General features: G+C 37.5%; 1 protein-coding gene across 6 annotated transcripts in view; it reads right to left on the reverse strand.

Moving 5' to 3' along the window:
* Positions 1-8,337: 8,337 nt before the first annotated feature.
* EXOC1 (exocyst complex component 1) overlaps positions 8,338-14,984 on the reverse strand; it is a 55,875-nt gene continuing 49,228 nt past the window's right edge. For 5 of the 6 annotated variants that reach the window (XM_010859671.1, XM_010859670.1, XM_010859668.1 and 2 more), the window contains 2 exons: positions 12,744-12,938; positions 8,338-10,431 (listed from right to left, as the gene is read on the reverse strand). In XM_010859671.1, coding sequence (XP_010857973.1) covers positions 10,279-10,431; positions 12,744-12,938 — 348 coding nt within the window. In that variant the 3' untranslated portion in view covers positions 8,338-10,278. The other variant, XM_010859672.1, reaches the window with a different exon arrangement.

Genomic DNA, 14,984 nt, shown 5'->3' on the forward strand with positions numbered 1-14,984 from the left:
TAAAAACAATGACTGTAAGCATTTTGGTTGGATATTTTTACTTGCCCATCTCTACCATTACACTGAGTTTTTGATCTTGTCTTTGTAGCCTCACAGGTCATTAGTGTTTGATGAATGAATAAATGATTGAATAATGATCATATAAGTAAATGAAATATCTTTAAAATGTATTGTTATGTAAATTTGTTAAAATGCTACTTTAGTTACTTTTTGGACTTTCTTCATAGGATTACATGTGATTCAAATACAACAGCGATTTAATTATGATGCTTTGCGTACAGTTTTCTTTTAAATGCTTCCCATGATGCTTCAGGAACCTTATACTGAGTAATAGAATTGTTGCAGGAAGGGGGGCCCCTTCCAGGGCCTGAAACTGGGCTCTTGTCTAACACTCAGAAATGAATTGTCTGAGGAGACACATGTGCTGACACCCGGGTGGAGAGCAGTAGGGTAAGGGAACCCAGGAGAACTGTTCTAAGTCTCGGATTTTATGGTGATGGGATTAGTTTCCGGGTGGTCTTTGGCCAATCATTCTAATTCAGTCTTTCCTGGTGGCACAGGCATTGCTCAGCCAAGATGGATGCTAGCAAGAGGGATTCTGGGAAGTGGACGGACATACGGTGTCTCCTTTTGACCTTTCCCCAACTCTTCCAATTGGTGGTGGCTTATTAGTTCCATATTCCTTACCAGGATCTCCTGTCATAAAACAACTCATGCAAACCGGTTACTGTGGTGCCTGGCCAGGGTGGGCGGTTTCAATCAGTGTGCTTCCCCCAACAGAATGAGAAGTTTGGATGATGACAAGGCAATTCATTAAGGCTTTTTTGTTTTTATGTGACTATCTGATCTCATAGCAGTAATGCCCAGAGCTTTCATGGCTTATTTTATTTTTGATGTGTTATAAAGCATAGCCTATACATACTCTGTTATCTAATATGCTCAAGTAAAATGAACTGTGATGATTGATCATTTGGATTTGTCAATGTTCTAAAAAGTAGTAATAGAATTCTAAATTAAAAAAGACATAACTTTGGCAGTGTGATTAAAATGAAGGAAGAGACATACCAATCTGGTGAACAGACTACTGGTCTTATGAGTAAGAAACAGGACCCAGTTCATATCTAGTCTCCAGGATCAGTGAATGAGATTCTTTCCCAGGTCATTTAGCAGAATTTGTTGATAATGTCTAAGATATTAACCTTATTAACATTTCTTAGAAGGCTGGTTGAGGCTGCTGCTGCTGCTGCTGCTTCTGCTAAGTCACTTCAGTCGTGTCCAACTCCCCACAGCCGACAGCCCACCAGGCTCCGCCGTCCCTGGGATTCTCCAGGCAAGAACACTGGAGTGGGTTGCCATTTCCTTCTCCAATGCATGAAAGTGAAAAGTGAAAGTGAAGCCGCTCAGTCGTGTCCGACTCTTAGCGACTCCATGGACTTCAGCCTCCCAAGCTCCTCCGTCCATGGAATTTTCCAGGCAAGAGTCCTGGAGTGGGGTGCCATTGCCTTCTCCGTGGTTGAGGCTAGAAGACATCTCTGCTTTGCCTCACAGGATTTTGAAAGGCTAATGAAACAACATTAGCAAGTTACTAAGGACTTTGTGGGTAATGGCTTCACAAAGGCCTTGATAGACTTCCTCTATCCTGAGAAAATGTGTGTGTGCATGCCTGGTGGGTGACTGGGTCCTGGTGAGGAACGGATCCGTGTCAGGTGTTGTCACCTTGTAGCCCAATCATGTTGCTCCATTTCATCCACTCACCCTGGAGATTTGAGTCTGATTGCTCGACCATTGCTAAGAAATGCATTGTTGACTCACTTCTTAAAATTGAATGCTTATTAGCACCGTGCTAAACATTTTACATCATCTGATTTAGTCCTTATGATGAACCTATGAGACAAGCACTACTCTTTCCTTTTTACAAATTAGGACCTGAAGCACAAAAGCTAACCTAACTGAACAAGATCAGATAGCCCGAGAGAGGCAGGGTTTGAGCCCTGTTCTAACTTCAGAGTCTGAACTCTTAGCTCAGTGTTACACTATTAACTGATCTTCATGGGTGCTACCCAATGGGTGGGTGGCAGTAACTCCTCATGCATGTCTCAATTCCTTTATCAGACCGCAGATACATCTAACTCCTCTGAGCTATTACAACACTGTATCATTTATTTGGCAAATATATTGTCTTATACAGTTTATTTGATTCTGCATATAAACATATTTTCAGTTCAGTTCAGTTGCTCAGTCATGTCCAACTCTTTGTGACCCCATGAATCACAGCATGCCAGGCCTCCCTGTCCATCACCAACTCCCGGAGTTTACCCAAATTCATGTCCATCAAGTTGGTGATGCCATCCAGCCATCTCATCCTCTGTTGTCTCCTTCTCCTCCTGCCCCCAATCCCTCCCAGCATCAGGGTCTTTTCCAATGAGTCAACTCTTCACATCAGGTGGTCAAAGTATTGGAGTTTTAGCTTCAGCATCAGTCCTTCCAATGAACACCCAGGACTGGTCTCCTTTAGGATGGACTGGTTGGATCTCCTTGCAGTCCAAGGGACTCTCAAGAGTCTTCTCCAACAACACAGTTCAAAAGCATCAATTCTTCGGCGCTCAGCTTTCTTCACAGTCCAACTTTCACATCCACACATGACCACTGGAAAAACCATAGCCTTGACTAGACAGACCTTTGTTGGTGAAGTAATGTCTCTGCTTTTGAATATGCTATCTAGGTTGGTCATAACTTTCCTTCCAAGGAGTAAGCGTCTTTTAATTTCATGGCTGCAATCACCATCTGCAGTGATTTTGGAGCCCCCCAAAATAAAATCTGACACTGTTTCCACTGTTGCCCCATTTATTTCCCATGAAGTGATGGGACCAGATGCCATGATCGTAGTTTTCTGAATGTTGAGTTTCAAGCCAACTTTTCACTCTTCTCTTTCACTATCATCAAGAGGCTTTTTAGTTCCTCTTCACTTTCTGCCATAAGGGTGGTGTCATCTGCAAAGCTGAGGTTATTGGTATTTCTCCCAGCAATCTTGATTCCAGCTTGTGCTTCTTCCAGCCCAGTGTTTCTCATGATGTACTCTGCATATAAGTTAAATAAGCAGGGTAACAATATACAGCCTTGACGTACTCCTTTTCCTATTTGGAACCAGTCTGTTGTTCCATGTCCAGTTCTAACTGTTGCTTCCTGATCTGCATACAGGTTTCTCAAGAGGCAGGTCAGGTGGTCTGGTATTCCCATCTCTTTCAGAATTTTCCACAGTTTATTGTCTGCACTAATTGGGGATCTTTGGTGGCAAGCTATAGAAACTAACTTCAACTAACTTAAGGGCTCCCTACTACTCTCTGACTGCAATATGGGAAGAATATTGGGTGATTCACAGAATCAGAAGAGAACCACTTGATCTTGGGAAGATCAAAAACAAGGGCAACTTTGGAGATCTTTATAGAAGACTTTTATGGGTGTTCTCTTTTGGTGTGAAATGGACATGATTTAACTCTAAGTACTTTCATTCAAGCAGTGTCACCTGCCCAGATTCACATTCCTGGCACAGATGGACAGTCTGATTGGCCCAGCTAGTCCAATCATCTGCCTAATCTTTGTAGAGCATGGGGACTCTGATGGATAACCTTACAGGATCCAAATTATCCTACTGTGATATAGGAAGAGACACAATCTATGTCTAGATTATTGTGATTATTTTATATCCCCTGATGCAATATTATAATTTATCAGGCAGAAAAGACAATCTATGGTACAAAGACAAGGCTAAGAGGCAGGAAATTATTAAGGCAAGGGACCCAGAGAATAAGCAGAGAAATCACAATTCTTAGGATGATGATGCCCTAGGAAGAGGACATAATTTCAGCCTCCATCAGTAAAAGTTAAAGTATTCATCTATTGCACTCTCTTGGCTGTTCCTCTGCTCTCTTCTAGAGAACTATTCTCTGTGATAAATTTTATGGTTTGAACAATCTTACAGCAATTACTCCTCCTGAATAAACAAATATGGAAATGAATTTTTATGAACACAAGTTATATGTAGTTCATTTCATTTATAGCTGTAGTTAAACTTGGCTTTTAAAAAGCTAAGTAAAATTATAATGAGTGAATTTTAATACATACCACTTTAAGATTTTTTTTTTTCCAAATTAAATTTAGGGCCTACAAACTGTCTTAGGAAAGCAGGTGGTGTTTTGGATTAAATTTTGTATTATTCCACTACTTAGAAATCCTTTTAGAAAGTTCTCTTTCCCTAAGTGCTACAGTATTGACTGGTCAACCTGACCTCAAAGTAGTTGTAGAGGATCGATGTTGGCTTAGTTACAGCTTGGCAAAGACTGGGAGGTAAGATAAGAGCTGTTGGTCCAGAAAAACAACCCAAGATAAAGGGTTCTTTTAAACTATAGCAAATGCAGGATATGTTATATTCTAACAAAACAATATAAAATTTCTGCCAAGCAATTCTCAGACCTTTCTGCACATATTTTTAAATCATCTGCAAAACTATAATGATCATGATTGTGTAATGAAAATAGAAACCTCTAAAGATTAATAGTAACATATGGATAATCATTAAAGAAATTACATTCAATAACCTAAATTTTCATACAATTGCACCTACTGTTTATATACATATTATTTTTTGACATGTTTGCATGTTTCAACACACATATATCATTCCATGTTTAATCTTTTTCTTTTATGACTCAGATAATCCTCCTACGTCATGATCACAGCAGCCATGGCTCTCATTATCTCCTATCACAACATACCAAGAAGAAAGAAGATATAGAGGCTAAAGACCCTGTATGTCTTATGAACTTTCTGTTTTTTTCAGGATGGACAATCTCTTTGGGGATCTCTTAGCAGACTTCCTCCTAGATCTCACTGACTAGAGCTGGGTTTACACAAATATGTACTCCTCAATCAAACATAGGCAAAGGAGAGCTGGACCATCATGGCCAGCTGAGACCAGGGCAAGCATGCTGCCCATTAAGATTTGGGAGGTTTGTAAAAACCTGGGCCCCATCTTCAGAGATTCATATTTATTTGGCTAGAGTAGGGTGCAGATATCAGGATTTTTAAACCTTTCCCCAACTCCTCTAATATGCAGCAGGTTGGGATCCAAGGGTCTATGCCAGCTTTGATTTTTCACTTTTGTCTGGCCTGTTCCTACTCTGTAAAAAGCAGAGCTCTGTTAGCAAGGAGGAGCAGGCAGACCCCACAGCTCACAGTGTCTACCAGAGGAACTGATAGTAGATCAAGTAAACCCACCTCCCTAAGACAGCATATCTGAAATCTACAGAAGACATTGTTCATTTAGGCCCTCCATGAATTTAATTCATCAGTCTTTATAGAATGTATACCACTGTGAAGACCCTGTATATGTATAAGGTAAAAACTGGGAGTAGAGCACACTTTATCTTGTAAGTCCAATCTCCTTGTAACAACCTTCACTCAGCACCTGGAATGAGATCCACATCTAGTTACATTAGGCGCAGAGAACAGAGCCTCTGCCCTAATGCAACTTACTTTCAAGAATACAGCTGTGCTCTAAACATTGAAGAGAATTGTAAAGAAATACATGTGATGGTTTCCTCCTTCCATGAATTAACAATTCAAGTCCGCCTGTTCACGTTCCACTTTTTAAACTCAATATTTGTTAAGTACATACATGTTTTAGACAGATACTGTTAAACAAAATGATTCTAGTCATAAAGACTGCAGGCTTAGATATAGGGGAGATATACTAAAGAAGTTGAAAGACAAACATATTTCATGTTATACTAAGTGCCATGAAGGAAAAGAATAGGCTCTTATGAGAGAGTTACAGGGCAATATAATTGAAATCAAAGGAGATCCAAAAGACTAACTGTTTAATGTGAGATGGAGACAAATATAAAATTCAGATTAAAGCACATTCCTTCAATTTCTTAATTTCTTTTCCACTACCTTCTCCTCCAGCTGAGTATGATGGAACTTCCTGAAAGACTCACCATCTTGCAAGTGAAATTGATTGAGATGTTATCTCAGAGAAGCTGCTTTCTCAAGATTTTTGGGCAAGACCTGTGCTGATAGACTGATGTTTCTTTGTCTTGCTTGCTACATTCTCCATTTTTTCTTATCACCTGATTTCCCTTCTCTTCATATATTCCTCTCCCCCTTTACATCTGCTCCATTATCTTTTGTCTTCCTTTTTTCAAAATATGAATTACTCCTAAATGCACTTAGTCCTATACTCAATCAGAAATTAAGTTAGCATTATACCATGCTTGGAGAAGGAAATGGAAACTCACTCTAGTATTCTTGCCTAGAAAATCCGATGGACAGAGAAGTCTGGTAGGCTACAGCCCGTGGGGTTGCAAAGAGATGGACACAACTAAGCACCTGTGCATACCAGCATATCATATCATGGTGCTGCCAAATATTAAAAACTGAGAACTCAAAACCACAAGCACACATGCTGTCTTCCAAATGACCAAAAAAAAAAAAAACAACAACAAAAACAAAACCCCAAATTATACTTATTTGTTCAGAGGTATGAATGATGTCGCCTACACCACTGTAATTGACTATGCCAAAGCCTTTGACTGTGTGGCTAACAATAAACTGTGGAAAATTCTGAAAGAGATGGGAATACCAGACCACCTGACCTGCCTCTTGAGAAACCTGTATGCAGATCAGGAAGCAACAGTAACTGGACGTGGAACAACAGACTGGTTCCAAATAGGAAAAGGAGTACATCAAGGCTGTATATTGTTACCCTGCTTATTTAACTTATATGCAGAGTACATCACGAGAAATGCTGGACTGGATGAAGCACAAGCTGGAATCAAGATTGCTGGGAGAAATATCAATAACCTCAGATATGCAGATGACACCACTCTTATGGCAGAAAGTGAAGAAGAACTAAAGAGCCTCTTGATGGAAGTGAAAGAGTGAAAAAGTTGGCTTAAAGCTCAGCATTCAGAAAACAAAGATCATGGCATCCAGTCCCATCACTTCATGGGAAATAGATGGGGAAACAGTGTCAGACTTTATTTTTTGGGGCTCCAAAATCACTGCAGATGGTGATTGCAGCCATGAAATTAAAAGACGCTTACTCCTTGGAAGGAAAGTTATGACTAATCTAGACAGCATATTAAAAAGCAGAGACATTACTTCACCAACAAAGGTCTGTCTAGTCAAGGCTATGGTTTTTCCAGTGGTCATGTATGGATGTGAGATTTGGACTCTAAAGAAAGCTGAGTGCCAAATAATTGATGCTTTTGAACTGTGTTATTGGAGAAGACTTTTGAGAGTCCATTGGACTGCAAGGAGATCCAACCAGTCCCTCCTAAAGAAGATCAGTCCTGAGTGTTCATTGTAAGGACTGATGTTGAAACTGAAACTCCAATACTTTGGCCACCTGATGCGAAAAGCTGACTCATTTGAAAAGACCCTGATGCTGGGAAAGATTGAAGGCAGGAGGAGAAGGGGACGACAGAGGATGAGATGGTTGGATGGCATCACCAACTCAATGCACATGAGTTTGAGTAAACTCCAGCAGTTGGCAATGGACAGGGAGGCCTGGTGTGCTGCAGTCCATGGGGTTGCAAAAAGTTGGACATGACTAAGCGACTGAATTGAACTGACACCACTGTAAAACTTTGCAACTTCAGCTGTGAATTATAGACCTGTAGCAGTGATATTACCTGGGATCTTGCTAAAAATGCAGAGTCTTAGATCACACAAAACCTGTATTTCAACAAGATTCCTCGTTGTTTCATATGTACATTAAAGTTGGGGACTTGCAGATGCAGAAGATCCCAGAACAGAGTTCAGTTCAGTTGCTCAGTCATGTCTGACTCTTTGCGACCCCATGAACCGCAGCACGCCAGGCCTCCCTGTCCATCACCAACTCCCGGAGTCCACCCAAACTCATGTCCATTGAGTTGGTGATGCCATCTAACCATCTCATCCTCCGACATCCCCTTGTCCTCCTGCCCTCAATCTTTCCCAGCATCAGGGTTATGAGAATTAACAATCTTACTTCTTAGACACCACTGTATAGTTAACCTTCTTGGCATAGCCATTTTTGCTTTCTCAGCACTTTTTCATTTCTTTATATTCTCTAAGTTATCATATGTTGTTCTTTTCCTATCCCATCTGTAGCATACAATATTATAGATCTCTAAGATCTAAAAAATTGTAGCTGATTAGAGTCATCCACTGCCTTTTCTTTTTTCATTCAAAACATCTTATTTAATTTTGAAAAGCTGTATGTATTAAACTTTGTTAGTTTCTAATTCCTTAGAATAAACAGATACTAACACAAATATGAACTGAGACATATTAATTAACCAATGTATATCTTTAATAGGAATCATGTATATCTTACTTTCTCAAAATTTCTATCCAGTTATTTAGATAATTTTGTTATTTGAGGTGCTTACTTTTTTGGATTCTTTTCTAAGAAGTATTTTGCTATCTGCCTTTTCTTTAAATAAGAGCCATACCACGTCAGGTAAAATTAACCTTGGCCTGTTAACAGAAATATTAGACAATGTTTGGTCTTTAGATGTTTAAATATATTTATATCTGTAACATTCTTGAGAGGGAGGTCACCGTGGTGTGGAATATCAGCTCTGATAATACCTGGCTTGAACCTTGAGCAATCCAACCAACCTTGGATCTTCTTTGGCTCCAGATCATCTACAAATGTTAAGGTTTTTTCCTATGTCAATAAAGAATATATACACACATATATGAGTTTGATTTTGCTTTTAAATTGAATGTTGAGCTAACATAAAATAAGATTTATAAGGTATGTGTAAGGTATAAAGTATCATAGTACAATGAAATCTATGTAGCCACTGCCCAGTTTAAGTAAAATAATATACCTTTAAAATCCTACCCCTGCTAGATACCATAATCTTCCCTTTCTGGTCTCTAATCACTCCAGAATTTTATGATCATTTCCTTGCTTTTTCTCAGTTATACCACACTTGTAACTCTAAATACTACTTATTTTGAACTTTTATATTAATAGAACCATATGGTATACATTCCGTGATTGACTTCTTTTTTTTTAAACCTGACATTATTTTCCTGGTATTTATCTGCACTATTTTTTGTAGACAAAATTCACTAATTTTCAGTACTGTATTGGCAAATAATGAATATACCTTAATTTATCCATCTACTATTAATGGGAAGTTGGATTATTTGCAATTTTTTGCTATTAAAACTGTACTGAGGGACTTTCCTAGTGGCCCAGTGGTTAAGAATCCGCCTTCCAATGCAGGGAATGTGGGTTGATCCCTGGTCCAGGAACTGGGATCCCATATGCCATGGGACAACTAAGCCTGAGCGCCATAACTAGAGAGAAGCCCACAGGCTACAATGAAGATCCTGATGTAACCAAAAATAAATGTTAAAAAAAAAAATGAAGCCAATGTATTGATAGGGTCTTTGTGTTTATGCATTAAGGACATGAGTCTCTTTATGGCAGTGATTCTCAGTCCTGAGTACCACTGACTATGTTTTACGGTAAATGACATGTAATAATTCTTATATATTGATTTTAAGAACTTGCTTTCATACAAATGAAGCACATGATAAATTTAAGAATAATATTACCACATTTCAACTTTTTGGAAAATGTATTTCGGACTGTTACACAGAATCACGTGATCCTCAAAATTCAAGTTTACAACTGATCTTCACAAGAGCCTTATCCATATAAACATTAGTTATTCAGAAGGAAAAATTCGATACAGTATTTTAGTAGTTACATGATTTGTAACCAATACTGAATTACTGAAAGCTGAAGAACTCTCAATGAATTACATAGGATGACCACTCCCAAATACAAGAAGCAAGACAATAAAGGAAAATTTTCTGTTCAGTAGTAGAAAAATAATGAAGGCATTTATGATGAGATAAATGCTTTGTTAGTACACAACCTACTGGGCGAATAAAACTGCCACACAGGTTGGTAGTTTTGCTCTTGAATATATGTGGTATGGTATTACTCATTTTGGAGAAGAAAATGACAACCTACTCCAGTATTCTTGCCTGGAAAATTTCATGAACAGAGGAACCTGGTGGGCTCCAGTCCATGGGGTTGCAAAGAGTCAGACACACTGAGCATGCACGCATTACCCATTTGTTTGACATTAAGTGATACGTAAAACTTCAAGTCTGAGTTCTCAAAATGGTTGCTTGGTATTTCTGAATAGTGTCTGGTGTACTCAGAGTGTTACTTTTTGTTTATCTTTTCTTCTTTTATAAGGTTTAGTGGGACTGTGCAATGCTGGAGCAATAGTCCAGAATGTCCTGAATAGTGAATTCCATTGTAACACCAGATCCAGGGTAACAGCGAGCTATCAAACCTTCAAAATGCTTGTACTGGCGAATAAATTCATCCTGCATGGAGTGCCACACCACCTATAAACAATGAAAGTAAGAGTCACTAAACTACAAATGGAAATAATACGTAAACAAGAATGTAGAAATATTGTCAAGACATATTCTAAGCATTTAGGATAGCATAATAGTTAATCACTGTGGACGGTGACTGCAGCCATGAAATTAAAAGATGCTTGCTCCTTAGAAGAAAAGCTATGACAAACCCAGAAAGCATATTAAAAAGCAAAAACTTCACTTCACTGACAAAGGTCTATAGAGTCAAACTATGGTTTTTCCAGTAGTCATGTACATATGTGAGACTTGGACCATAGAGAGGGCTGAGTGCCAAAAAATTGATGCTTTCGAACTGCTAGAGAAGATTCTTGAGTTCCTTGGACTGTAAGGAGATCCAACCAGTCAGTCCTAAAGGAAATCAACCCTGAATATTCATTGGAAGGATTGATGCTGAAGGTGAAGCTCCAATATTTCAGCCACCTGATGCGAAGAGCTGACTCACTGGAAAAGACCCTGATGCTGGGAAAGATTAAGGGTGGGAAGAGAAGACAGATGGTGGCAGAGGATAAGATGGTTAGGTAACATCATTGAGTCAATGGACATGAATTTGAGCAAACTCTGGGCAGTCCAAGGGGTTGCAAAGAGTCAGATATGACTGAGTTGAATTGAACTGGGAGAGAGTGAAGGACAGGGAAACCTGGTGTGCGGCAGTCCATAGGGTCACAGAGTCAGGACTAAGTGACTGAACAACAACAGTTAAGAATGTACATTCTGAAGCGAGATTCCTAACTCCTCAAGTGACCTTGAGTATATTACACCACTCTTCTGTGCCTCAAGCCCCTTATCTATAAACTGGGTAGTGATAATAATACCTTCCTCACAGGTTCAAATGAGATTAAATGAGTGAATGTATGTAAAGTGCTCAGAATAGTGTTCGACACAGTAATGTTTATTACATTTTAGCTGTTATTGTATCTGTTCCAATATCCAACACAGATGTGGCTATGTACAACTATGTATGAAATAAGACTAAGGATTAAATGAAATTTCACATCAGATGAAGGTTTAATTTATCTAAAATTAACGATGCAAAACACTTCTTGATGACATGGAGGACACCAAGATGAGTCAGACTAATCATGAGCAATCAAAGGATTCTATAATCGGGAAGTGGAAACTAAAATGCCGACAGATATAAGCAGAAATCAACAACACTGTAAATCAAAAATATTTCAGTCAAAAAAAAGCAAACGAATGAACAGTCCCATAAAAAAATAAACTTTAGACAACTATCAAGACAGAATTTGACACACACACACTGACATATTAGCAATATCAATAGTTTACATTTATTCGACTTATTTCATATCAGCACAGTACAAAGTGCTTTATGTATGTATTATTCTATTAAGTCTCATGACAACCTGGTGAGGGTGGGTACTATGAACGAACACCATTTCTATCTGCCAGTTCAAAGAGTGCCTTCTAGGATTTTTCCTTGTAAATCTTAAATGTCACAAATCTTAAATTCCTAATAGTCAGCTTAAGACTATTTTACTAAACAGCTTTACTTACACTTTTTGCTTATCTTCTTTTAGCTCACAGTATTTCTTCCACTGGGAATGCCACTTCTACTTTATCTGTTAAGTTAGTATCTGACTTCCAGAGACTAACATAAATGCTTTCCTTCAGGAAGCCTTCCATGATGCTAAAGTCAGAGTAATTCTTACTCATTTCTAACTGAGGTTTAAATCTGACTCTATCATACATTAAGTATGGGATCATGGTCACATTACTCTACCTCTCTAAGCTCTGATTTTCACATGTATAAAATGGCAATGGAAATAATATTAGTGCCCACCTACAGAGTAGAGGTATTATTTCTGCTTTTCAAATAAGGAAACTGAGGCTCAGAGAGGTTAACTAACTTGCTCCAAACCAGGTAGCTTTACCTGGAGGCAGATTATGAACCCATATCTGGGCTCCTATGCTCAGAATCACTCCACCGTACCATACACCATTCCATTCCCTTACTACCCTCCAAACTAAAACAAAACACAAAAAGTTAATGAAAAACCCATCCCCAAACAAAAGCAAAACAACTTAATGTCTCAAAACGATACAACAGAAATATAAAATACACAGAGATAGCCATATAAACTTGTATAAATATTCCTTTCTTCCTCACAATTTATTAATCTTGTCTGCATTTTATATGGCGCTTTTCTCCTGCACTAAAATTAGAAAATGTATAGCATTTCTAGACGAATATTTTGGGGGAAATAGATAGATATAAGGATGTGCAATCTAGGTAGGTTAAAAGAACTAAAGCATACCTGAAGTAAGTTCTCCTCTTCACATAAATGTTTATCAACCTTCTTGTAGAGGTTATCGAGACCTTTTTTCACTTCTTTTCCAGGATACTCTTTAATAACTTTTCGGAGTTCTTGCTTGTTAAACGCAAGTTGATAGCTCACTTCCTCCTCTCTTATACCCTGTGCTACCCGAGCTTCAACACCTTCAAAGAAATGCTTCAAGGAAATGAAAAGTAACAATGGCTAAGAACAGCTCTCATTACCACTTAAATTAAAAAAAAATCTGATTACAAAATAGTATATATCCACTGTGTAAAAATCAGACAGTGTGTGAAAATATAAAGGATAAAATAATAATCAGCTTTTATCAAACTACTCAGAGATAAGCACTGTCAAAAGACTAGATTTCCCTCTAGTCTTTTGATGTGTGAGTATGAAAATGAGATTATAATTTTGTATGCTACATTTTTCATTTAATATTTTATGTTTTCCCCAAAATATATATTTCAATGGCTGCATCATGTTCCATCCAATGACTATACTATGTTTACTCATTCCTCCAGTATTAAGTATTTAATATTTTTTACTTTTTTTCTTGAAGTTGGCAAAATCTATTCATCAAAAACAAAATCTATTATAAATACAGTTATAAATAACTTTCATACATAGGTATTTACCCACATTATTGATGACTGTCCAGCATAAATTTCTAGGACTATAATTCCTCAGTTGAGGAGTGTAATTGTTAAGTATTCTGGAGATTCTTCATATACACAAATTGCTTCCCAGGAAACTTCAATCACTTTATACTTCTGTCAGCAGTGTATGAGACTATTTTATCTTATCATACCATCATCAGCATTATCATAATTTAAAAAAATCTTTATCATTTTGAAAAGTAGGACTTTCCTGGCAGTCCAGTGGTTAAGACTCTGCCCTTCCAATGCAGACAGCATGAGTTGGATCCCCGGTGGAGAGATGGGAAGGGGAACTAAGATCGCACATGCCAAGTGGTGTAGCCAAAAAAAAAGTAAGAAACGTTTGTCATTTTATTTCAATATTTTTCAGCTAGAAATGAAGTTTATCTGCTTTTCATATGCTCAGTAAGTACATTCAGAACTCTTACCATTTCTATATTGGGATCTTAGTGCTTTCCTGATTGATTTTAAAAAGGTCTTTTATATTAAGTATACTGACTATTGTGCTGTTATATTCTTCTCAGGTTGCCTTTTAAGTGTAATTTGTTTTTTAACATGCATATTGATTGGCAAGTCTTTACTTGAGTACAACAGGATTTAATACAAGTCAAATCCCCTCACTACTATTCTCTAAAATTTTCTTACACAATTATTTATTTATTCTTCTTAAATTATTACATTTTTAATAATAATTTTTTAGACAAATCTGTTCTGGATATTTAAAAATTTTTTTCTACACAGATTTTTATTTTTTTATTTATTTTTCTATACAGATTTTTAATTGGTTATTATAACATATAGGAAACAAATTGTTTTTTGATATATATATATATCTTGACTAGGTTAAAAAACCTATTTTACTTTACCAGATAAAATAACCTCAACATATTATATTCAGGTAATTATAACCCTGAGGGCTTCCCAGGTGGCGCAGTCACAAAGACTCTGCCTGCAGATGCAGGAGACACAAAAGACACGGATTCGATCCCTGGGTTGGTAAGATTCCCTGGAGGAGGAAATGGCAATCCATCCCAGTATGATTCTCTTTTTACATATCTTTATGTTTCGGTCTTACTGCATTGGCTAGAGCTTCTATAACAATGTTAAATAATAAAGGATTTATCAATGTTTCTGCTTTAAATTTGATTTCAAAGGAAGTTCCTTTATGTTGCAGTTACATTATCATGCAGGCTTTAGGTCTGAGACAGACCCTTTACCCTAAAGGAATATCTGTCTGTTCTTCAGTTTATAAGGCACTGGTTCTGCATTTGAATTGCTTGACAACAGATAGACAATTTTTATTTGCCTCTAATTTCAAAACATAGAAGGTGACTAATCACACTGTGGACATAGTTAGAAGGGTCCATTTAAGCTTCTACTATGTTGCAAAGTTCTCTAAAACTACCATTTCTCATGTTTAAAGATCAGATTTACTCTGGGAAATGACAAATCAAGAAAGGAAGGATAAAGAAAAGGCAATGAATAAAACAATTTTTTATTTTCTTTATATCTTGATAGAGTTTTCAAAATCTTCATCTGAGCTAGGGATAAAGGTTAGCCATTT

The sequence above is a fragment of the Bison bison genome, unplaced genomic scaffold (genome assembly GCF_000754665.1).
Source record: "Bison bison bison isolate TAMUID 2011002044 unplaced genomic scaffold, Bison_UMD1.0 scf7180017864458, whole genome shotgun sequence".
In the NCBI taxonomy this organism is placed as follows: domain Eukaryota; kingdom Metazoa; phylum Chordata; class Mammalia; order Artiodactyla; family Bovidae; genus Bison; species Bison bison.